Source organism: Heliconius melpomene, chromosome 7, assembly GCF_056956725.1.
Source record: "Heliconius melpomene rosina isolate 202511_hmr_F chromosome 7, ASM5695672v1, whole genome shotgun sequence".
NCBI lineage: Eukaryota > Metazoa > Arthropoda > Insecta > Lepidoptera > Nymphalidae > Heliconius > Heliconius melpomene.
Window position 1 is genome coordinate 8,481,187 of NC_140395.1, and position 27,877 is coordinate 8,509,063.

Sequence of the window (27,877 nt, forward strand, 5' to 3'; positions counted from 1 at the left end):
TTTTATGTCAAAAATTTTTTCAACAATACCTTATACTAGTAAAGGCTTGGTAAATATATACAAGGCTTCATTATACGGCAAGGTAAAAAATCTAAATGTACATTAACATTCAGGATTATTTATCACAAAGTTATGAATACTTGGCTCTGCCATAAAACTTACATGATTACTATTGTTTATATAATTGTTACTATTATACATATTACCAAATCAAAGTGTAATGGTAAATACAAAAATTTAAACGACATATTTTGGTTAATGGAAGCAATATAACGAAGCCAGTTCTATCCATAACTAGTTAATGTAAACTGCCAAATTATATAAATTCAGCACTGTATATCACTTCGGAATATAAACTATTAGAAAACAAATGTTAAAACTCTCCTAGAATAATTACAACAATAACAAATACGCAGATACAGTACATACAATATACACATTTATCAAAACTTTAATCTCACTTTATTTATTGTTAAATACAAAATTTATGCTAATTCACCAAAGTGGTTCACAAAATGAAACACACGCTGTTACGTAAATCACGGTAGCACGCGTAACACTTCCCATACAAATATACACGAAAAAATAATAATTTGCTAGAATGGATAGGTACAATTTGGATGAGCAAATAGAAATTTAATAAATATTTTAAAATAGTTAGTTTAAATTTACTTAGATAATGGAATATTACTTAATTTTTAGTAAAGCAAAAACAAAACATACTTGATTGATTTTAGTTGTTATATTAAAACATCTCCCATCGTCAGTTAATATGTATAGCTATGTCCTGTCGTGTCATTTTCAATCAGGACTTGCAACCTTCAAGTTGTGACTAAAACATATAACACAACTATAATTACTTATAAATGTATAGCACCAAACCATATGTGAATGTACTTTAACATTAATTGACTCCCTAAAGTACCATCACATATTACCACCAACAGATATTCACATTATTGACAAAAGAAATTTAATTTATATTTAAATTGTAAACTACTTTTTACTAGAGTATTTATTTTTTTATTTTTGTAAACATTTTAACATTGGCACATCCGGCTCTGAAGCCACGTTCGTTGTCGAAATCGGTATTAAAAATTAACAATATAAATAAATGCAAATAATGGCATATTAATTCCGTTACTAGATAGTGCTCTTCACTTGGAAACTCAAACATGAACGCCAAATAACAATATACTAAAACATGTCTAAAGCACACATTTGAACAAAATCAGTAGGTATTTTAAAATGGGCATGTAAATAAATAATATCACAAAAATATATGCAGGCACTCCGCACATTGTTCAATAACAATTATAGATAAGGTGCACCTATCCTAAACTTTAGATAATACACTGGAATGATATTTTTTCAAGAATGTTACGTTCATACAATATTTATAATAATTTTACAACATTATTATAATAATATTTAACAAATTAACAGAAGAATATTCATTGTTTCAATTACACCACACAAACATCAAACTTATGAAGGGTCTATAGACTTAAACAATAAGTGGAAGTTATAGGTACAATTTACAAACAATGAGGTAGGAATGCCTGCATAAATTATTGTACGCCTGGAGTTTGGCCCTACTGCTACTTTAACTAAATGAATTCATATCTAACATTGTTCCCCACCTGGTCCCACCCATGACAATAGCTTGTGAATGCACTTGTTTCTCTTGTTTACTTTTTAGGTAGTAACATTTATTACGTATTTCCTTTTTCGTGAAACAATTTTCTTTCATTTCGACATAGATATTTGCATTAGCTCTAAATTGCAATTCAACAAGACTTGGAATGTCATTTATTAATAGGGAAGTTAGCAAGGCCTCAAATGGTCTTAATGATAATTCCATCTCAATATGTACAGGAAGTATCATCCCTTATGATATTTTTTCCCGTAAGTTTTAGTCATCGGGCGGAATGCAGTTATCCACAACTATGTTGAGTATTATTATTACGTTTTCACTATATACATAAGTAGATATGCCACAGTAAATAATAAGGATATATCGTTAGTGAGCCAAGTATGTCACTACTACTGCGCGCGTGTTGGTGAATGGCGCTTAACACTCACTAATAAATAAAACACAAATCACTTAACTATCTAAACACTAGCAATTTAAACATATATTAAGTACCAAGTAGTATCCATTCAGTCCTCTCACTGCAAACACTATGTGTTTCATGAAATTAAAAACTACTTTACTTCCTATTGCTTACTAAGTCACCACCTTGGAAGAGCGTGTCACAACAGCGTGACACGAGACTAGCGAGTTATTTAACCGCTACCCAGTAGTTTGAAACATGAACGCCGGTTTGAGGTGACGTCTAGAGTACAATGACACAGCGCCGGTTGACCACTGTGACTGTTGGATATGACAACATGCGGCATAAAGAGATCATAGTATAGGTATAGAGAGCGTCGCCCCAATTCCTAAGAATAGTGTTTCCTAGAGGGGCGCGGCGGGCGTGCCAGCACCCCGCTTAGCACCGGATCGCACTGTGGCATGTGGCCGCGACCGAACAGGTTCGGAATCAACTCCGTGTTCATATAATCACAGGTATCGCTATCTACATTCATACTGGGACTCAGCTCGAAGTTGTTAAAGTCGAATTCGTAGTCTTGCTCGTCGTACGTGTTGTGGCGAGTGTCCTCGTTATGGAAGGGCGGCAGCGATAGATCGTTCATGTCTTCGAACCCGACACGAGTGTGATCGAGCAGATCTCCGTTGGCCAGGGGCGTCATGCTCATGCGCTCTGGAACGTCTATATCCATGGCGTTGTTGCTCTCGTCGCCATCGCCCGCGAGCAGTCTGTCGAATAGGTCGTCGTGGTTTCCCGGACTCGAATCAGAATTGACAAAGTTCGTGTGGAATTCGTTGTTTGTCAACATGTCGACGTTCAAATCGGCGTCAATATCCGACAAGTGGCCAACGTCACATCTACTACTGATATGGTTTAAATCCGTATGATTCATCAATTGGTGAGAGACATCGCTGAGCTCTCTCTGTAGGATACTACCGTCCAGGGAGTCCGGCAATTGAGTTTCACCAAGCAAATCATCTCCCATAATATCCGTCGGGGTATAATCATTCGAGCCGGCGGTCAGGTAACCTGCGTCGATAGACCTATTCGGTGTCACATTACCAACCGCTGATGGTGGAAGCTCACCGTTCTGAACTAATATTTCGAGCACGTCGTCCATTATTTGGCTGTCCTCGGCGCTGTGATGGGGTGGTGCGGTGGTCACCGAGGGCGCAACGGGCGTAGGAGGCGCGTGCTCCGGCTCGTAGTGCGCGGTAGGGACGATCGCAATGGGGACTACTTTAACCCCGTTGAGGATGTATGCCTGGTTGGTCTGTTTGGAGGGCGCGGCGTCCGCGCAGCCGTCGGCAGCGGCGGGCGGAGACGTGACGGTGAAGAGTCGCAAGAAGCGGTCGGGCGCGGCATCGGGCGTGGCTAGCAGGTAGCGCGGCGGCGGCGGTGGCGGCGGCGCGTGCTGCAGCGCGTCCAATTTGGCGCGCAGTTGCGTCACGCTGAGGTGCGCCTGTAGCAGGCGGCGGCTTTGGTCGCTAGCGGCCGCGCCCGTAGCCTCGCGCCGAACCGCCTCTAGCTGCTGGCGAGATTCGTCCAGCTGCCGCTCCAGCTCCTCAATGAGGCGGCGCTGCGACTGCACGATATCCTCGGAAGGCTCCGACTCGGCACGCGACTCGGGCGACGCGACGGACGCCACGGACACAGGTGACCGAGGCGGCTCCTCTTGCATTTCCAGAAGGAACGGGCGCAACCGATCGATCAGTTGCGGCTTGGGACCCGAAACGCGAAGATTCCGTCTCTTGCATTCGGCACGCAAGTCTGACACTTTCATGTCTTCAAACCTCGCCGCGGCTAATGATATGGAGGGCGCAGGCGGGAGAGGTGGCGGGGGAGGCGCCAGCGTGTCGGAGGTGTCGGACGCCACAGAAGCGGCGGAGGAGCCCGCTGGGGACGCCGGCAGCATCAATTGTCCGGTGTGCAGTTGTAGCAATAGTTTCTGCTGTTGGAGGAGAAGCTCATATGGAGTCTCAACGGAGCCTGGAGGTGATGAAGCTTTTTGTGCATTAGGAGGTCCTTTATATTCGTGGAACTTTAGTCGGGACTTTGGAAGTTGTTTGGGTTTTTGCTTGGGGCGCTTCGGCCTCTCTTTCCCGGGCGCAGGATGCTGTGCTTCGCCGGTGATGCTAGCAGGCGACAAGGTGGTAGGCGGCGAGGGTGACGGAGACACCTCCTCGACGGGACCGCAGTACGACGATGGATGTTGTGGACGCCCGGAAGCACCCTCGCTAGTCGCTTTAAAAGCGAGTACACCACTTTTGACGGCTGTTTCTATTGTTTCTTCCGTATGAAGGATATTTTTTTTAATAAGCTCCAAAGGGCCAGGACGATGGGATATCTGATCGTTAAGTTGGTCTGCCAGACGTGCTTTCTTTAGCATTCGTTGCTTCTCAGCTAAACTAGGGTCTACATGGCTCTCCTGAAATATCACATATATATAATTTTTTTCACTATATTAAAAGACATTATTTATAAATTTTAATTATAAAAACAACGTAACGCAACACACCTGCTCTAGTATATGTCTTCTTTCAAGTTCCTGCCGATCTGGTCGACTCTGTATTTTTGCCTTTAGCAAATCTCCCGTCTTTGCTCTTTCTAATTGCATTCTTTGTTTAAAAAATGCTGGAGGCGTTTTTGATGCTGTGAACAAATAAAATTAGTGTTAAACATATACAAGACAATTATCGCAAAATTTTAATTTGTTTGTATTCTATAACAAAAAAAATGTTCATTTCTTTGCCAATCGGTCAGAAAATCTCATTAGCTGTGGTGTTTAGACCGTAAATAAAATTCCATCGCCCACGTTGAAATTTAGTTGGGAGCTGCGCAGGCGTTTGGGCGCCTAACCAAGACTCGTCATTTGCATGATTAGTAGATTAGTAATTGTTCTACTTATAGTAAGCTTTTAGAACCCAAATATAACTCTATGTTAGTTATTACTTACGCGGCATGATTCCTTTCGCCACTAGCTGGTTAAGAGGTGGTCGCATCGAAAGCTTCACCTTTAACGCTGTAAAAATAAACATATTTAAATGTTATCATATATATTGTTATTATTAAATTAATTTACGGTCTTCTTTTCCTGTTTGGACAAACAGCAGTATTTAAAAACAATTTATCCGTATATGTGACATGCGACTTCAACCAGCCGACATCTAATAAATTATTAACCAGTACGGTGAATTTTGATTAATGTTTACTTTGATCCAATTAGATTTTATTGAGTCACATTTGAGAAGGAATAATATGACGCCAGGTGACGAATTTTGACGTAACATACTGCGAGTATTCGAGCGTCGGCGGTCGATACGTCGATCGATATATTATTACGATTATATCGATAAAGATGTGAAGGGGGCGTGGGCGAAGGTGAATACAGAACTATATTCTTGTTCGCTGTAGACGAGCAAAGAGCAGAAAGACGGGCGTACAACGTTGGCAACGCGCCAATATAAATAAACACTGCACACAAGGAAACTAGTGTTATGCCGCGACCGTATTACAGACGAAACATTCACTACCAATGGGATGCTTATTGTGGGTTACTGGGCTCACTGCAGTGTACCATTATCTGGTGTTATTTTTAATCTTTTGAAATATGCGTGAAATTATATATCCACATCTTATTATATTAAATAAATTAACACTCGTAAACGTGTCCACGTGTCGTATGACGTGGGCCGCAATAAAAATATATTCTCTTAAAATTTAACGATGTCGTTAGAATGGCTCTCGCGACTATATTTTTCGTGTATTCTCGTAATGTATTTTACGAACATTTTATCGTCTTTCGTTGTAATAGAATTAGTAAATATTTTAGGATCCGCATAGCAATTCAGTCATTGTCGGGCTGTTTGATATATTTTAATATGTACATAATTTCATTTGCAAGTCAAGGCAATTGAGGAACATCAAAACTCCTATTATATGCTGCACAATTGCATATGAATATTTTTAATGTATTGTAATAGTCAGAATTCTAAACTTCTACGAGCGCAACCCAATGACTATAGATACTACAAAAATATATTAGATCTACTTAAACTAGTTGTGACATTCGTTATTGACTATATTTTTAACTTGTTGTCCTACGTGCACGTAAACACGCAACGGCTTATTCACTGTTATTTTTATGTTATTTATTATTTTCAAAGCATTGGGTAAGGCTTATTTCATTAAAATATAACAAAGCTTTGTTTACCTCGTTTAATTCGCGCACGTTATTACTCTCAATAGTTATAGTGCTAAATGAACTTCATGTGTAATTTTATTAACTACATTGCTCTTTAAATTAGAAATGAAAGCAGTACCTTATGCTGGTGAACAGAACAGAACAGAAGCGGCACAAGTTTGTTATTTGGCTGAAATGTCACTTACATTCTTTATGTTTGCCTATCGCCGGCTGCAATGGGCTGTCGTCGACAATTACTTTTGGGGGCGAAGCTCGTGGCGGCGAGCTGGGGGGCTCGCTTGTGCCACTGCCGCTCGCTTGACGACAAGCCATATCTTCTGCACCCGAACTACAAAAACTAAAATTCACATTAATTAATACTACCACATATACGGATGAACTATAATAAAAGTTATAATATTGTAATTATTAAAACCTTTTGCAGGACATCAAGTATTTATATTGATTACCTGAAAGTGTCGTCTTCCGGGGGCGTCGAGGGGGTCCGCGGTGAGACTGGCGAGTGCGAGGGCGATGCTGCCCTACTACGATCTCGTCGCGGCTGCTTGAACCACTCCGGATAAATTGCACTAAGGGTTTCCACCAGGTCGTGGTCTAGCGTTACCCGCCACGACGCACGCCCCTCCGACCCCTCCGATCCACCACCGCCACCACACGATGAACGACTCTCTGAAAAGTAACAACCACTTTTAAGTTTTTACACGAAACACAAATTGAATTGAAAATGATTTTTTTATGATATAAATATTAAATGCATAAAATTTAATTGAAAATCACGCACATACATACAACGTAATGGAAAGCAACGTTTTTGTATTAGGTGAGGTCTGAGGTGCGCCTGTGTCGAAGCAATGGTCCAGTGTCATTTATTACTTTCAATGGGTTAACAGATTCAAAGACAATATAGATTTTATTCCAAATGTTACGTGTTTGTTGTTACATATTATCATATCATTTAAGCAAATTAATAATAAGATTTTTTTATTTCACCTTTCAATTAGCAAATAATTTGAATAATATGTTTTTACAGTACTATATTTATGAATTTTGAAATGTTAAGGTTATTTGAAATATATATCTAAATTAGAAATTATTATATACTAATACTTGTAGAACATCAACAGTCGGAAGTTAATAAATCATAGGCGTTCTCAAGTTATTTATGGGTTACTAAAACAAAAGTTAAACTAATTTCATGTTGTACGTAATATAATAAAAAAATATTTGTATATTATGTAATATTAACACATAACAATCGACAAGTCGTTTATTTCATTAATTGTAGAATATTTTTTTCAAAATTATTCTCCAATATTTTACAATGTAAGAAAATTTTCGAATTTCGGTCCCTTTAACGAATAGGTATATAAACATGCATTAGATAGTTGTTACGGTTCATAATTATTTTTATAGGTTAAAAGTTATAAAAATATAATTAGAGATTTTAATCTTTATAATTTATTTTTTTGCAGAATTTATGTTAGTAATAGATAGATAAAGGTTCGATCAACGTTTTAACTTTTCCTACATTTTACTAGTTTTCACTATCTTTCAAATATAACTAGAAAATCAAAATCATTTTAACTAGTGTTATACAGAATACAATTTACTAAACAAACTGTACAGCACACGTGTGTACAGCTCTGACTCACTACGTAGGTATGTACTTGTGTTACGTGCAGATTACACAAGTTATATTATTTTTGACAAATATACAACAACAAAAGTTATTTTTATAGTATTCGATGTAATCACTTTTCAAATGATGTAAATAATTATTATTTTGCTTCATGCTGTATTTCGCACTAACACTAACCTAGTGTTAAGACACTCTCTATTTCAATAAGAACGGCCGGCCTCAATATGTAATTTTACTTTTATAAATTTTCTATATTTTTAATAAATATTTTTTTTAAATTATAAAAGATTTTCTTTTCTAAGGAAACTTAATTTTTCAGACACACAAAATAATTAATCAAACTTGTCTGTCTATAATCATTTAATATATGTAACATACATATAGTGCCCTTTTTCTCTTTCCAACAATATAAATGTAACAGAGAAATGGACATATCAATCTATCTATCTATCTATGTAATCCTAAAGTAAAAAAAGATTAATAATTTATCGCCTCGATTTTTCCAATGAACGAAAGCAAATTCTTTAGTGGTTACAGCTACTACGTTTCTAGAACAGCATTGGATATATCCACATCTAAGGAATGGCCTTCATTTTACTTACCTAAATATAAGCAAGACTTTTATCGATGCCAAATCTTTTATTTTTTCTTATAATTTTGATTGGTAGATATAGGTATAGATAGTGTGATATTTCTTTTTCACAAAATATAAACAGGTATATTTTGTGTTGAAAATAATACAGCGCTGTCTATTAGAGATCTAATTTAAAAATTTTATAATTTCAATTGTTAAGTCGGCTTAAGCGTGATGTTGTTATGTTTATTGTGGCGCGAATAAGAATTAAAATTGTCTATAGATTCATTATTTATTCTATTATTTTTTTAAAATTAATGAAGTTTAAACGCAAGTTAATTAGGGGGGTTCATTAAGTCTAAACACAAGTTAATCAGGCAAACAGTTTAGAAGTATCCTTAAGTATCATTTGTTTCATCATCAGATCCCTAATGACTATCACAAACCTTCAAGGTGAAAAGATATCAACGTACTTTTCAACTACGACAATTTCTTGACTATAACGATGTTACGGTAGATAGGTTCCCAAAAATTGAACAGTACCGTTACATTGTCATGGGGTATCCATGACAATATAATCAGAAAACCTAACCAAACTCTCATCAAACTACCTTTGAAGTACATGCTTTTGTCATGGGTGGCATTGTCAGAACTAAACAAACTGCAATGGGGTCATACCGGGAAGCACTAGCTTTCATATAAAAAAATAACAATTAAAATCGGTTCATCCAGTCAAGAGCTCTCAAATATAAATAATAACGATAAATTAAGAATTTCCTTCTTTTTCGAAGTTGGTTAAAAGCATAACAAACGATTCCTATAAGAGAATTGTAAGTATTAGCCTACTTTTAAAGTCACATGCAGAATTGATTCTAATCTTGGTTAGTTATTCACTGTACAATAATTGCCGTAAGAAATGCAATAATAGACTATATCTTTTGGCGCCAGTCTTCATCATATAAGATTTCCGCAATACCAGTTTACACACATATTAAAAGTATTACCATATATGTAAGTATTATATATATATCTCAACTATGATTATCTATGTATAATTAATAAATTATTTACCTTTTAACAATTACAGTTTATCGTACCGTTAACCTTATGTGAAGGGTGTTTTACATTTTAATATCGATCTTAGAATCTTCGAGAAAGTGATAAAAATTAAACAGTCAGCTAGGTCAGTTACGGAGAATCATTAAATTTACTTCCGTAAAGAGCTCGAAGGATAAAAGAGTGACATTATACATGCACGCGGCAATGGCCACGTGGGCGCCGCCTACCGCCTATATTTTTTTATCTAATTAACATATTATATCCATTCACATTTACTTTATCCTTCATACACAATACAATCCTTATTATTATTGAATAGATAACTTCGTTTATTATACAATTTAGAGGTAAAAAGTAAACGAACCGGACAAGAGCGAGTCGGACTTGCCCACCGAAGATTTCATACTAGTTTCAGGATTGTAGATCAACGGGAAGCAGGTTAGGCTTACAACGTAAAAAGTTGACAAGCCTTGTGTTTGCGGGCTTATGCACTCATTATGTATGAAATTACTACAAATACAAGTTTGTAATAGTTTATATTTATAATATAAATTTCCAGTTTTCGTTTTATATTACTGCTTTTGGACTCTTTAAATTTATCTGTTACGCCTTACATAATAATCTCATAGATTATATGACTCTACGAAATCATTAACTGTTAAAGAAACAATTACTGTACCAAATCAGATGGGAATCTCATCAATCATCATCATCAATATTTTACTTATAATTCTGTTTTAACATCAATATTTTATTTATAGGTCTGTTATAATTTGGAAGTATTTGATTTTCAACCGGCCACAAAGTTCACGTGTGTCTTAGAATCCTGACATGTCCTAAGACGGTACTGCATCTAATTCATAATAATATTATGTGTATCATTAATAAAATAAGGCACGAAATACATCTTGTGCTACAATAATATTAGCCATAATTATTGGTAATTCTATGTCTATATTTAAGAATAAGCTTTTCAGATACTATTCAGAGTTAATTTCTCTAATATCACACTAAATATGTTTTGTGGAACGAATCTGAAAACAGCAACAAGTGACCTCGTTCCACTCATTGCTGCTAGACTTGTCGCTCGGCCACATAAATGAAACAAATCCTCTCCCTGTACACTTGTTGAAAATAACTGCTTAAAATAAAATCATATTAAATAATTTTAATCGACCAGACCAGCCATGTCATAGCCCAAACATCCTAACTACCAAATAATTGGAAATGCGCATGCGCACGTCAAAACAAACTAGGCGGCGCAGCGTCAAGATGATCCTCTTCAAATTTGATAAATGACTTACATTAAATATATCGATATATGGAATGATGGGCAGCAGGATAGCAGTTCAGAAGCGTACACGTTGCACAACACAAAATAGGTTTGGCTTTCTGCGCTACGCTAAATTCGGATCTCAATTGACTTTGTAAGTCGATGAATGAATTGCCAGCAACCATACGCGTGTTGTGTATATTTCAACGAATGTTGCTCACTGACGACAATATTTATAAGTCATCGTTGCAAACGTCATTTATTTTTAGTATGAAAGAAATAATAATTATCATATAGGAGTAGGACACTCAATTATTATATTATTATGCATTCTTATTTATATAATGCACATATGAATAAACAATGACGTAACTAAAAAATTTTAAATAGAAAAAAGAATAAGCCTAAATAATATAAAATAGGGTGGGTCTCTTAAGACATATCTAAGCATATTCTGTAGCGGTAACCATAACGGAGTGATGACGTAAAAGGATGTTTTCAGCGAGTCGGCAACAGCGGCCGCCTGTTTATTGTCGGAATACAGTTACAGCTATACGAAGATTTGCCTATACAGAATTGCAGCTGTAAAAATACACAAAATTACACTAGTTTTAGCGCTCGCACTAAGCGTACGTACGTACAGAGTGATAACCGCTGCCAGCCCTGTTACGCAACCGGTGGTATGCGGCGCCCACTTAAATGGTAACATAACAACGGATTACAAACAAAGAAAAAACATATTGCATATTTTCTTAATAAATCACTAGTTGACCATTGATAGCGGTAGTATTTTTACCATTTCGATCGTTACCTTTGAGGCTGTGACAATTATCTATAAAGTTAAATCCTTTACACATTAGCTAAGCTCTACTGCGTACCTAATAATCTCCAATAGGGAAACAGGAACGTATCTAACATTTAGAATTATCATTATTTTTTTATTTTATCCCCGCATTGCGCGAATGATATAAAAGAAGACATCTATAATTATTAAAGAAAAACATAAAATGTAAGTCGTATTTTTCTCTACAATTTAAATCGATTTTGGATGCCAACAATGTTAACATGTCACAAAAATAATGACTATATATTCTCATAAAAAAAAAGATATTTGTCTAACTTAACATAAATAAAAATAGCAGTTTGTCTATTTTTTACTTATAATAAAATCACTATTTTGTCTTACATATTGTAGAAAATAATATTTAGAGTTTAGTTATATTTTCGGAATAATATTAACTGGTGAGTGAGGAATATTTGAATATGAATGTCAATTTACGAACAACCTATTACCATTCCTTAACAGCTTTAAAATGGGACAACAGTAATTACCTTATTTTATTGAATTATTACTTAATTCCGATTAAATTGCGTATATAAATTAAAGAAGTATTAAATAAATTCGTACCGTTGCTTGCTGGTACCAATTTAAACTTCCCTAAGTTCGTAAAAGCAATTCAGTTCTGGAAATATCGACTGAATTATTAAAACATTTAACTCTAATAAAACTTCCACAACAAAATATCACCGCCTAAATACCAAAAATAAAAAGAAAGTGCAAAATTTTAACTTTAGTAATTTTCAAATTAATATACCTAACCTGTTATTTTTAAAATCTTCATCGTAAATCCTTAAAAAGTAAAGGCCTGTAACAGAAACATAGGAGGATTAAATATATGTATATAAGTTAAACGAATAATAATAAAATTACACAAAAGAAAGCCTCAATAATATCAATAACAGAAACTACGACAAAGCATAAATGTGCATATAATTTAGCTACCTTATACCAATACCAGGAGGAACGAAGCTTAAAGCTACCATTTTAAACTAAAGACAACTAGCAACGAAATACATCTAATTATAATTACTCGCTCTAACAATAACGCTTATTGTTCTACCTAGTGTATAATGATAGCACTATAAAATTCATTTTTTGGCAACATTATAAGACCTGTCGTAACTGCGAAGTAACAAATTGCCAAATTACTTGTCAGCTTGAGAAAACATTTAATTCTGATAGATTTTTATTGTACGTATCTAGCGTCTAAAAAACTTATTCTTTTACTCCTTTTATTCTATAATAATTTACTAGTACACATATTAACTTACTATATAAATTGCAAAGGTATTTACAGGTATAAAAACAAATTCACAACAAATAATGGGGATGAAAACTAAGTAGACCAAATCAAATAAACGGAAGTCTAATAAACGGGTTTGACAAAGCCAATAGTTATTTTCCAGAAACAATTGTAAGATATTCAAAGCAAGAACTAGTAATTTCACGTAAACCAGATCATAATCTTCTGGAAGTGGATCACGTGACATTGTCCATTCATTTGTCATATTGTACGTTGTGCCACAATTTGGCACTGTGCCGCTAGACAATACTTTGTAGAAGGATGGTAATTTTGTATCTATATTAAACAAACTAATATTTTTTTCTGTTTGCTCTATTGAAACAACCGAATGATATAAAAATACTTCAGCTTTATAAATAAGATTTAGAAGAAGCACTAAAAGCGTCTTAGCAATTAGAATCTCATCTCTCAGATCACCCCGAAAAAAGGTGGTACTGGGTATCGCATTATCGATAAAAAAAATAATTTACGAGTTCAGGATATAAAAATGTAAAGGAATATTATTATCATACTAAATAAGAACTTCTCGAATTCTAGGGATAACTATAAGTTTCTTCTTAAAAGCACTTAGGAATGATGGATTAAAGAAAAGGTGGACGAGCTAGCCAGTTGGGCGGGACACGCGAATAACAAACGAGCAAAGCGAGTTCTGTTTTAGGTCAACGTTGAACAAATACCAAACAGGTCGCTTGGACGCTTCCGGGGTCTATTTCTGAACTCCATCTAAACGACGCATACTATTTCATGGCAGAGTTTTGGCGACTATTGGCAATATAGAAGTTTTTCTTATCTACCTCAACCATTCGGACGTTTCAGAGAAAAGTATTATATTTGAACCTCATTTTATGTTTACATGTTTAGTTCTTTTTTGTTTTCTTTACTTTTCTTATACTCTTCAAATATTTCGAAAATATTAATAACACAACGTAATATAAATTTATAAGTATACATTTAAGATTTCGATCAAGACGTTAAATATTTTTGTGTAATGTGTAACATAAATAGCATGTTGACAATAAAAGTGTGGCAGTGAGAGTGCCCACTGCCCCAGCACCAAAAATATATATTTTTAGGAAAGCGTTATATTCTTTTTCTTATATTGTAGAACTTATATTCAATTCTTAGTAAGATTCGTACGTGATCTCATTAATAGATAGCGGACTTCTCGTGCAGTTGTAGATAGATATGGGGTATAGGGTAAAATTACGGCCTAAATAATAAAAATACAGGTATAGATTACGGAAGTGATAATTCGTATTTCGCAAAGCGGGTGCGGCCCATTTGGGTCGGTCATCGTCACCACTTCTATAATCTAAATAAGGAGCAAAAGTTCAATGGCCCCCTTCTCTGAATAGGAAGATCGTTGCTTATGACATACAAGCAGGTGTAACAATTAAATTTCCAAATAATTAAAATAAAGTATAGCACCACTTTTAATATTGATGACAACACTGATACCCTTTTACGTTCAAAGATATTGAAGCAACTGTTCATTGAAAAAGCAGCTACTACAAGGCAAGAATATCACTTAAGTACACGTGTGACAAGATGACATATTTAAATAGGTCAACACAACTCTAATTTGTGTATAACTTTTGCTAGCATTTATTTAAGTTTCTCGGAAAGTAGTCTTAATTTTAAACAGCAGTTTTCTTGGCAGACCAAAAAATTGGTTTTCGTATATTACCATTGCGTGTTGACTGGTGGAATTCAACGCCGCGACGTAAACATTATGTCTTTTAAACAACAAAAAATAATTCTACTAAATTATTGATTATTCGTTAGTAACACAATAGAAGCTGAAACTAAATACAGCAAAACAAATATATATATATTCAAAATGTTAAGCATTACCACGGTAGTAAAAAGGCTTTGTAGCTATTGTAGAAAGTAAATGCGAAAAAACAAAACTGTAAAGATATGCGGGAGCGACAAGAGCTAGTAAAATTATTGAACTAAACTACGAAACCTAAACGTGGAAAAAATCTTGGACTCATTCCAAGCAGCTGATTGATGAGGATGGTCATTTCGTACAACACGGCCAATCCCGAGCTTTTTCTTATTATTTAGCAAAGCAGTGGACCGATCTATTTTTGAGATGCAAAAACAAGCATTTATAAAATACCTATGCGTTAATATACTCACAGTAGGAAATAGAGATTAAATAAATTTCAAATGATAAATGGCAAAGTAGATTATTTAAAAAAAAAAGTTAACACCACTAGCAAAGGAAGCAAATTTATATTACGAAAAAATAAAATTTAAAAATATTTTAAAATAAATTTATTGATGTTACAGGCGTTGATTTTACCAATGTGTAGGTGTAAGCTGAATCTCTCCCATTTAGTATAGCAACAGTTGTTGCTGAAATAAGTGTTTTACAGAATTCATGATATACTATATTTATCTAGGCATTATGATATCTTCTACATCATCTCTTGTATGAATTTTCTATTATTTGTAACACAGAGCTGAAGGCCTATTGTTAAATTTAGTAGGTAGGCACTGACAATAGAAATATTATTCGAGATGAGCTTGTTTCTAGGACACTTTACAGATATATAATACAAATTCAATACAGAATTCTTAATAATATTTTCACAAACTACTTTTACTCTATCTAAGATTTGTAGTTGCTTCGCCGACATGCATTCGATAGTTCACATACATACATACACTCGTATGGCACTACAAATCTAGTTACCTAATGTTTATGTCTGAACTTACCGATCTATTGTTGCCAAGCATTTAGCCATTCAGTAAAGAGGAATGTGAAGGTTAATTACCTGAAAATATGAAATAAACAATTAGTACTACTACTAGTACAAAGCATTACATTGTAGTTACTTGTTTCAAATTAGTAAAATGCTTTTAATTATTTACTAAGCAATCCTTACGTTTCAGTTAATTATTTTTATTTTGTATTAATCTGTTGTTTTGTACAGTTTGTTTTGTATTAATCTGTATTAAAAGAATATGTCTCGGCAAAAGGAGTACAGGCCGCCCACCAGGTGGACCGACGACCTTAAGAAGACAGCGGGAACCCGCTGGATTCAAAGGGCGCAGGACCGGACGGAGTGGCGAGCGGGGGGGGAGGCCTATGTCCAGCAGTGGACCTTAAAAGGCTGATGGATGGAAAAGAATATTTCCCTATTTATATAATTTCCATATAATAAAAAAATAGAATCAGTGTAATTTCTCAGTAATTACACGCAAATAGAGCAATAACAAGTAAACAAGCCTGACAGCTACGTCAATTACGCTACGCCAACAGCGACGATACGGTCTGGCCCACGCGCAGTGCGTCGTAAACTAACCCTCAAGTCAACACGCATGGGTCTCACAAGGTTACTCTAAGACTTATTATTACAATGAGATTTACTGTAGAACGGTAAATCTACTAATGTTTTCGTGTATAATAATTATACTTTAAATATATCTTAATATATTATACAAAAGAAATGTTAAATATTGTAAATAAATCTCAATTCTCCTTCTGTGCATATTATTTATGTATAAATAATAAATGTACATTTATATGAAGACATACGTTTGTCATGACCGTACCAATAAACGTAGATAGACACCTAATTAGGGTACATTTATCGTTTACTTATATTAAATTATTTTTATTAATACTTATAGAGTTCTGCAACTCAACACGCAATGCCTCCAGAATTCGGCAGAAAGTGGGGAAGGGAGTGTTTTAACACTAGGTTCCCTCTGCCTACCGTGCTGTGTGCGGGATACAGCGTGAAGCTGATTTAATTTGATTTAATGTATTTTTATTAATATTGAGGTATCAAGTATGGACTCCTTTGTGAAATTGTTGAAAAACTATAGTGATATTCTATCAAAATTAATTCAACTAGGTGGCGATGAAAATTAACAAAATTACGTGAACAGTTAAAATATGAATATAAATTATAGCTAGGCTACGTGTTTGCAATGAGATTATTTATGAAGAAACTTCCATTAATTTAATAGGTCAAGCGAATCAAGTTCGTTAATCTCTGAACTGACACTATTTCATGAAGTGCTCGCTGTGACCAGCGGCGTATCGACAAGCCAAAAGGATCGGTCATTCTGGCGGTGGACCAAGGAACGCGAACTCAGGCCTAACTAATGTACATTACGGTACCCAAGTTGGCATTTTGAACGGTGGATGTTGTCTGGCGGCCAACACTCAACTCTTAAATTTATCTTCTTCGTATACAACTTTATATTCGCAGCACCACAGATTGTGTTTATTCATATAAAATGAATGATCTTTAGAGCTTAGTATAAATCAAATATTATTTAATATTCCGACTGACTAACACAAGACTCGTAACTAAAATGTAGCAAAGTTGAATTGAAACACTGTGTTGTTCTTGGACGTGCTCGAGTGACAGGTGCATAAAATAGCCGTTATTTTAGACCACTAATCCTTTCACGCTTTCATAGTTTGAGAATTTAATCGCAGTATATTAGAAGTTTTTTGTAATATGTTTAGTAATTATTTTTTACTTATTAAATTTACTTGTATATAATAGATTCGAACCCAGACCCACTATGCTAATACTGGACGCGATTATAAACGGAGTGTCTTGGAAGACTTTATCGTGTGACCACGATAAGTGGGGTATTTTTAGTGGTTAACTTCTGTCTTCTGAGGGTCGAATTTAACCAAGTTCCTTTCAACCTACGACATTCCTGAGGGATGCCTAAACAGAAGATACAAGTTTATTTCGGCACTGCTCAGCCTTTTCTCGAGAAAGACCTGCACGGTCAAACTATACTGCATCCACTATGCTATCGTCTGCATAGCAATGCAAGAATGAAATGAAGAATGAATGAAGAATGCAAGAATCTATTAACATGTTATTGATATATAAGAGAAATAGCGCAGGGGACAACACGCAGCCCTGGAGGACGCCAGCGTTCACGAATTCGATTATTCAAATTAAATTTAAGTAATATGGTGCAATAGATTGCGAACAAATCACAGTGTACCAAACTCGGCCGAAGCGAAAACGGTCGAAAAGGATGACGCCCCCAAGCGACACAGCACAGACAAAAATAAATCTGCAAGCTAAACAAACTTAATATTTCCGCCAGGCACGTGTGCACTGACACAATTACAGCATAACTTAATTACATACCCATATAAAAGTACATACATACATAAAATCAATATAAGTAAATATTTAATTGTATCATAAATCATGTTGAAATTATTTTTAACAATATTAAAGTGTTATGCTACACTTATGCTATGAAGAATTATTAAAAAACCGAAAGAAATGGTATTGGTAGTATGTTGTGTTTGTCTGTATTTTGGTTTAACTTTTTGCCTATTTTTAGAAAAACGGACGAGTAAAATATACCATATTTTATTTAGTAGCAAAAAACGTAAACAATAAAAAAATACTATAATGGGCCATAATTTCATAATACATGTACCATATTTACAATATAAATCCATATTCTAAGAATCATATTCTCCGTCGCGTAAACAATACCTATAAGGTATTTCCCGTGGACGTACAGTTGCGGACCTACATTTGGCACAAAATGAGAACTTACAATACAAACTGTATTGTTTGTCAATTTTCATAAGTTGTACCCCCCGATGACCTAAAATAATGAAATTGGTATGGAACTCCGACTAGCACTTGTTCAGTTTATCTATCTACCTATACAATTACTATGAAAATTAAAGAATTTTACCGTACTACTACTATATCTACTATAAAGTTTAAGTGTTGCAATTGTCGAATTTAAAAAAAATATAATAATGAATAGGCGGCCGTTTAATATTGTTAAAAACGTCAAAACAAATTGCTGCCCTAATTTACCAGCTCCACGATGATAAATAAATACCTAGTTTCAAAATGCGGTATTGCGAAATCGTTAATGGCGGTAGATATTTTACTCTTTATAAAAATAAATATCCTTTCAAAACAATAACATCGAAAGCTAAATTTCTAAATATACGAATCTTGACACAAGGAACGTTTCAATTATTTTGATAGCACTATCAAATATTTGGAGTTATATGGTGTTGTTGAGTGAGCATTCCTATCTTTTATTGGACGGCTTAGTTTGCCAAATTATTTGGCAAACTTCTGTGTGCAATTGAAAATGTTGTATTTATAGAATGTATTGTTTTCTGTATTTGTATATAAATTTTAAAAAAAAAACAAAAACCAGGAATTTTTTAACTAAACAATATATTATAGTTGATTAAGGCTTCGTATCGTATCATTTTTAATAAATAATACCATTAGGGTTAATTCACAGTTACATCTATTTTATTTCAAGCATTTAATCTAAGCGCGGTGCTATTATTTAATAGTAGTTAACAGTCTCTATAATAAATAATTATATTTACGAAAAATAAATTACGGAGATGTAAAAATACTAAGACAATATGATCTTTTTTAATTTTTTTTCTGTCTGTTAGATTTGAATGATATTTATTTTGCTGTATAGCTATTAGGCCTGCGCAAAAGATACTGAAATTTAACAGCATTCGGACAAATACCTGAAACAATGATTTTAAAATCTTATATCCATGTTAAAGAATCGTAGATAAAAAATGACATAAGACAAAAAATATTATAACGTTCAATACAGATTATCGTTAAAGAAATAATATTGTTCTAACAAAATTACCACCTGCCGTTTTACGAGTTGTGTTTAGAAAGAAAAGTATAAAACTGGATAGAACATCGTAAAGCAACACAACGAGGTCAAGGTAGATTTAGAATGAGGACGGCTTTACTAATTACTTTTTAAAAACATATATAGTTTTTTTGTGGAGAAAAAATTATCACAATAAATAATTTGTATATAATTACTAAAAAATAATCTAATATACGTATAGTAATATGACTTTAGAAATACATATATAAGTAATTGTGACCAATTTTAATCATTACTGTGCTTTTTGTTTGTGCCGCAAACTTAAATAAATAATGGAGTAGAGTGCATTAGATATAGGTCGTCCATATTAATTAAGAGTTAAAATGCTAATTACAACAAACAGGTGTATAGGAAATAAAAGGTATAAATAAAACGACAGATACAACATAATACCTATTTGCGACTTAAGTTGATATCATCTTAACAGAAAATATTTTTTACTAGCGTTTACCTGCGTTGAGTTCTGCCACTCAACACGCATTGCCCCCAGAATTCGGCAGAAAGTGGGGAATGGAGTGTCTTAACACTAGATTCCCTCTGGAATCCAAATTTACTAGTTTTTATTTAATTTTTCATTATCACCAACATACTCCACCCGTAATATTTTCATTAAACGAAAAAATTCAAAACGCCTGATCATATTATTTATCATTATCTAATTAATGTTATTATTATGCTATTCATTATTTACGTGGAAATGAGTTTTAGGCCGAACTTAAGAAAAGAAATGGAAGTAAGAAACACTTCCTCTCATTTTTAAATAATAACCTGGCACCATGGACGCCGACCGGCGTTGGACAATAATAAAGATTAGAAAATATTTCGACACATCACTTCGAAGTCACTATCTCAACACTTTCAACAGTAATGATAACTACTGAACTTGAATAATTCATTAAAATTTAGACTCTAAAAAATATTTCACTGACCACGTGTTTCATGGTTTATTAGAATTCACTCCTAAGGGTCCAAATAAGCAGGCGAAGCTGCGCGCATCTGCTACTATATAATATGGAGCATAATCTTCCCTCAGAGTGGATAACGGAACTACAACCAATGTGTTTACTTGAAAAACAATTGCTAAAAAACAAGTGTTTTCACACATGATTTACGCAACACACAGATAACCTGTGCCAAAATTCTATTTGTAACAACAAACCGAGACGAGTATATTTAACTGCAACCCATAAACTGTCGCGGTCTTATTTGGGGGACAATAGTGATATAAACAATACTAATACAAGTTAAATACGAAAATATATATGACGCCATTTAAAATGAAACGGAATAACAAATATTATTTATCAATTTTTTTTAGTAATATAAAATGTTAAGAAAAAACAAACCGACGAATCCAATAACACTATTTTTCCTCTATATTTTTGCACCAACACACGAAAAAACTGCCTAACCTTGGGGTTAGAGGTGGAGTTTGAGAAATATTGATATCTAAGAATCGATTCCATCAGAGTATGGTGGTTTTAGCTTAATACTAATTGTAGGTTGTATTTCAGTTTCATTTCTGTGAATTATAATAACGACTGTTTGTGATTCTTCAAAACAAACATTCCGTTCTTATGTGCGACAGAATTACCTACCAGCTATATACGCCAACGCTCGGTGCATAAATAGATTCATTTTCTTGGATGAAAATTCATAATTTTTATACTAGGATCGATATGAGAAACGAGAAAATGTCTGAATTCACCGACTATTTACAATCTGACAAAACATGATGTCAATGGAGAAAAATGTTGAACCAACACTTCTTGTAAATTATTTCTATGGGAAAATAACAAAATATATTTGAACATAGATCACTGTTTACAATAAGGGGCCATAAAAGTTGTCGTAAATTAACCAATTCTACAAAGGAAGAAAAACAAATATTTTTCATCACCAATTTCAAATATTTCGAATTATAGTAAGTTTAGCTATTTAAATAATATTACTCTACTATATACTCTACCCTACCCACAAATTCCACGGTACTTTTCTTAAGGGGGTATATGTGTTAAATTAATTTACACATTTCTTATCAAATTATATATTGCCCTATATTAATTTAATTTTTTTAAGGACAAACTCAGAAGGGCAGTTATAAAAGGAATTGCATCATAAATATAATTCAATAAAATAAATGGTCAGTGTTGATGTAGCACACACACAGCCATCGGGTCACTGTAATCAATAGCAACAACAGTGCTCGGCATTGGCATCGTGAGGACTACAACGCTGTCACACACCTGTTGAAACATTGCGTACAATCAACAACACTCCCTCGTGAGAGCGTAACGCATACAAGCCATGTGGCATATTATTATGTTCAAGTTCAACATCAACGATACATTCAATAAATATATCTATGTGCTCTTCTTTTATTCTATCTTCTACAATATAGAAGAATAATTTGATTCAGTAAAGTAGTTTGGAACTTCAAATTCAACCTTTTTCTTTTTTTTTTCTCAATTTAAACTTTACGCAGAATCACAATAGGTTTCAAAGTAATTAACAAAATTATATCCTACATCTTTCTATAATAGAAAAAGCTTTGTGGTAGTCATTTTAACATAGCAATGTGAAATTAAGGAAATCTTGTACAAGGAAGCACTGTCTTAAGTACTATAATATTAATAATTTTTAACAAAAGAAACCGACTTCAACTGGGTCCTATGACCAGAACCTAACCAAACTTTCACATAAAAAAAGAATCATCGTAATTCTTCCATTTTTCGCGCACATAATTAATGCAAATTTAAGACTTATTATGTGTTTTTCTCAAGAGGTTTTCTTGATCTACCATTTACAGAAATGGACCAAATGAAATTGAGGACCACAATAAGAACTTTAAAGTAAAAAAAAAGGATCATTAAAATTGGTTCACCCAGTCAAATATCAGAGATAACAAACGTGAAAAAAAAAAACAATGGAATTGATAACCTCCTTACGGCAGTCGGTTAAAAATTGTAGTTGACATTCATTTTTTAAATTAACTGTTAAAGATTGCATAATGGACAAGTGAATCAAAGTTTGTATTAGTAGCGTTTTGTTTACGAGCTTTCGTTACATAAGGCGTCTCAGTTTGGATCGTCCTCCCTATTTATAATACGTACTTTACACTCTGAATGCTTCGTGACACATAATACTTACTCCACTGACTAAGAGAGGTCTAAAGATAATTTTCCTTAACCAAGCCGTTAAACAGATTTAGCGCCGAATCAAAGTTTTCTTTTTAATTTAACTTATTACGATTTGAGGCCGAAAGTGGGGAACGGAGTGTCTTAACACTTAGTTCCCTCTGCCTACCGTGCTGTGTGCGGGATACAGCGTGAAGCTGAAGCTGGGTTCCGTACCTTTTTATCTCTAGCGGGGTAGTCAGAGAGAACGGAGTGCCAACGATAAGGAAAATTATTATGTAGCTTTCATACATAACAAAAACAAGTAAATCTGACCATTTAAGCAAACAAATATTAGCGTTAGAGGGAATGAAAAATTATATTTTTTTAACAAACAAAATAAATTACAGCTAATTATAGCCTCAAAGCTTTCGTTATTAATTCGCTGTTATTCATTATGACATGGTTATTGTCTCATCTAAACATATAATAAAAATATAACAGATCGCTGTCTCCACATATAGATATCTGAGAAAAAGCAAGACTATGATTTTTTTAAATTTTTACCTGGTTGTAAATGTGCGTTTGTGCACGCTTATCTCAAAAACGGTTTAACCAATATAAATGCAGTTTTCACAATTGTATTTTGCTGAGCTTCCCTAACATTTGTAGTGTTTATTTTATTTCAATCGGTTCATAAATAAAAACTTTATATCAATATAAAGTATTTTGTTCAACTAAACTGCTGTAACATAAACAGCTGTTGTATTAAATTGACCCAGAGTTCAGTCTGCAGTAGGTATATAGGTATTATCTTTAAAATGTTAATGTTATTAGGAGACAAAAGCAGTTCAGTTTAGTAAATAATAAAAATATATAATTGTGTAGTGAGAGCAAGCGGGACGCTTCTCTATGAATAAACTCCGTATCCTTTATGAATAAATATTACAAATCTAAATATATGAACAATTAACCGAAATTGTTTCTAATATTTATTTATTTTATTTATTTATTTATTATACAGAAAACAACAGCATATTTATATATTGTTATTTTATTTATTGTAGCACTCCATCTTCAATTTTAATTTTGTTCGATAATTGTACTTTTTTCCTTTAAACTAATACTAAGTATGGCATAAACTATCTATACTAATATATTAAACTAATATTATTGTTTAAACGCTGGTCCGATTTACTTGTTTGTGTTATGTATGAAAGCTACATTCTTCAGTAGTGCTATAGGCTATATAACATTATGTTACAATATTTCACGCGTGCGCTGAAAAAATAGCTAAATATGTTAGTAGACGGTATGGCAGAAATATTCTATTAGTTTTATGTCTTATAAATAAGTCACGATAAGGCATTTTGTGACACAAAATAATTGAAAGGTGATATTTCACCAATTTTTATTTGACATGGATATTGAAATTTACGAGCGAAGGTTGTACCATCATAAAGAAGACTTTTATTAAGACAAGTCACGGCTTTTATAGCATGTAATTTGGACTTATAATTTTCGAGAAAATGTAAAATTAAAATAACTCAACGCTCTGTTTACGGCCGCAAGCCTAGGTTTAGGGCGCCCTTGCCGCTGATGACATCCTCTAAAGCAGCCACGTAGTGCTTGTACTTTCTCAGAATTATGAAAACAAGTTGTTCTTGATTGGAGATATCAATCTGTTCGTAAATGCAGCATAAAAAAATGTATTATAGATCGTATACGGGCAAAGCTGCTAGTGGTGATAATCTACCGCGACTACTAATAAATAGTATTACTAAATACTACCCGTAATTTTCGAACTGTAGCATTTTGTAAAGAGTATTTTAAAAATATAATCTAAAGAAATGAAGTGGTACAAGTACAATTCTTATCCATGGAATGTATAATAAGAATGGCTTTTGGAGTGATTATACTTACTTAAAAATACTTAAAATAATACAATAATATTTGTATTATTTCATGAAAAAAGAGCAGCGGTAAAATAGCTGTGATGGAATCATATTTAGCAACTTTGAATATTATAGGTACTGTTAATTCTGTAAGTATAGCTCACAGTATTTTTCTTCTTTACAATGTTTTACTCAAAATTTTGTACCAATCTCGACACTAGGTTTTTTTTTATTTTCACTAAATTCAAAAATACACTATCATCAATTTTAATGATATTAGACGTAAACAAAAAGACACGTGGTTAATGCCTTGTGAAGACAATTAGGATCCACAGCATTCCTCAAAGACTAAGAATATTAATATAATATCAGATAGTTGTTTAATAATTACAGCAAACGAAATTAAGGGGCACATAATTATTGGAATATGTTAATCGATGTAAACATTTTTTTTGTTAGCCAATACAATCAGTACCGTACCGTCGCAGTGCCTGCAGCGCTTGGGCTCCGGCGGTGCGAGCTCGTCGCCGAGTTCGCGGTGTCGTACCGGCATGGCGGCGCATCACGCGCCGGGCCGTCACCACCCGTGTTCGAGCGGGACTCGCACGCGTCACGCCGACCGTTCCCCTAGCGGCTCGGCAGCCACTGAGCCCGACCGGCCCGCCCGCCCTGGTCGGTAGGCGGCGCCCATTTGCAAGTTATTTTCGGCGACTGTGAGTCACAGTTTCAACTGCAGTGTATGCGGCGAACGGCGCCCGCGCATCACAGGCTTTTCGGTACTACCCTGGACAACCGATCATTTCGGTTGCTCTGAACTTTTACATAATCCATATTATGATTTTGACATTTTTCAATAGTAACTATTATGATGCCATCATGAGTTACCGATTGTGCTTTAGAGACACAATACTAAAAAATCATATACTATCTGATTATATGTACTAGGATCCGTCAAATGCTGTGCACGGCTGGTGGAGCTGAGCGAAGCTATGTTGCGTAAAAATTTGCGAAATTTTCTGGTTTGTCCGGTTCTGTTAGTCTTAGGGTTAGGTTAGTCAAAGTTCTAAATCTTTGCGCGTGAATTTCAAAACGTTCCACAGCTTAACTCTATGAGACAAATTTTGACTATTTACTCAAAAACTACAAAATACAATTATTACCAAAGTTTGGTGATATTTGTAATTGTAGTTTGTAATTTGACAAAAGTCCCCAATAATAGTTTTTCTCATATATCTTTCCTGTATGGACAGCGATCAGTTACAATTTTATTATATGTAGGTAATGCTATGTAACTAAACTGTATTCAGCCACAAACAAATTCAAACAAAATGGAAAAATACGATTGACATATTCCTAGTGCAGAAAAATTAATGGTTGTTAGAGGTGCTGACTTAGGAACACTAATCTCAGACACAGCTTAACAAATTTAAATGCAGTTTTCACTGTTGTATTTAAACTTCCCTTAAGAATTTTAGTGTCAATATTTTATGTAAAAAAAATATCTATGGAGTTATGGAAGTAATATGCTGATAAAACTATAAATAATATTTTATAACAATGTCTATAGAACTTAATAACTAATATTATTATGATTTAAATTTGTGGATATTGATGAAATTATATTTTCAAATTTTTTTAAATTGCACATATACAATGTGCAGCTTTGTAGAGCACAGGTATTGCAATAATTTTACATTAAAATGCGATGCTTTGTCAGATTATATCCAATTATGAATATAATCAGGAAATATTTATATTAATATAAATAACATTTTCTTCTTATTCTGACAAAGATATCAGGGTATGATATAAGGATATAGAAGTAACTATTTAGCATTCCAAAGATTCATTAGATAATGTTGCAAGGTGATGAGCTTAGAGCATGACCTGGGACTTATGGCAAAAGTGCATTCATTTTCTTCTTCATAACCATAAATATATTACTGAGTTTTATAGATTAACTGATGATAGTTAGCAAATAATAGAGATTTCATTGTTCTATCCCTACTTTACTGCATACAAATCTATAACTATACAAATTAGTTTTATTTAACAGTAAAAAGGCCATACATATAGTTGCGAGTTTGTTTGTTATATGCATATCTGCAGCAACAAAACTATTAAAAAAATATTAAACATTTAGTGTATGAGTTGGCCTACATTTTAAAAATAAAAATATTTTTTTTTATTATTGTGCTTATCTCTAATTTTTAATTTACTATATTTTAGGAGAAAAACAAAATGGTATAAATTATAAAAAAAAAAGTTAATTTGAGTCTATAAATATACTTATTAAGATTTCAGAACAACAATCATATCATATGTAGTGTTATATTAATAATTAGTTATACTAATCTTCAAATACTAGTCAAAATAAATACATGTTTAGTAACTCTTATTGGAAGTGTTTAGTAAGTGTATATACATGCAAAATATTGCAATTATGTGCAAGGATATTTTAATATAAAAATATATATGATAAATATATTTCATTCCAATATTGTTTTTTTTGTAAATGGTTTGCCTCTCTAATGGTTTAATATTACCTCATTGAAGTAGTGAGCGTAATTGTATCTGCATAGTATTTGTAAATTTCAACGATTAATTTAACCGGTTTATCATTGAGTAAGAAAAGTTGTCATTAAAGAATTATACATATACCTACTATCTGTATTATACTTAGTCAACTCGATAATTATAACTTGCTGTTAATACGTAGCTGATAAACTCATTTTTAACATAATTCCGAAGTTCAAATATGTCTAACCTACATGTTTGAATTAACTCATGAGCTATCAATTTAAATAATCACGTTTTACTTCAAAATAAACAGTCAATCCAAATAAATTTATATAAAAGTAAGCAGATTGTAAGTGGGCGGCTTATAAAAAAAAATAAACTTACCTGTCTAAAGATTATTCATAAAAGTTTTCCTTATTGCAATAATAACATTCGAAAATATATTTTGTATGTTCGAAATATTATATGAATTCCGTTACACCACGTCACAAATTATTTTATTTTGGCATAAAGAAAGAATAGATAGATATTCTCTTTACGCTTTTCTGCCATATTGAAATTGTCACTAATTGCCAGTGTAAAATTTGAAAATATATCACCATACGTAAATTAACGTTGCCACAATAAAATGATCAGAAATCACAGATTATATCCAGATAATACGGTA

The 27,877-nt window shown here is 33.6% G+C and overlaps 1 protein-coding gene across 5 annotated transcripts; it reads right to left on the reverse strand.

Moving 5' to 3' along the window:
- On the reverse strand, positions 1 to 27,796 carry Mrtf (Myocardin-related transcription factor). Of its 5 annotated transcripts, XM_085188721.1 has the most exons (8): positions 27,595 to 27,796; positions 15,717 to 15,775; positions 12,446 to 12,491; positions 6,750 to 6,969; positions 6,486 to 6,637; positions 5,053 to 5,118; positions 4,615 to 4,748; positions 1 to 4,524 (listed from the first exon to the last, which is right to left on the reverse strand). In XM_085188721.1, exons 3-8 carry the CDS (start codon positions 12,465 to 12,467, stop codon positions 2,446 to 2,448), a joined length of 2,673 nt encoding a protein of 890 aa, XP_085044847.1. In that variant the 5' UTR covers positions 12,468 to 12,491; positions 15,717 to 15,775; positions 27,595 to 27,796; the 3' UTR covers positions 1 to 2,445. The 5 variants fall into 5 exon arrangements, with proteins under 5 accessions (XP_085044847.1, XP_085044848.1, XP_085044850.1 ...); XM_085188722.1 differs by lacking the exon at positions 15,717 to 15,775; XM_085188724.1 differs by lacking the exon at positions 12,446 to 12,491.
- Between the last annotated feature and the right edge of the window lie 81 nt (positions 27,797 to 27,877).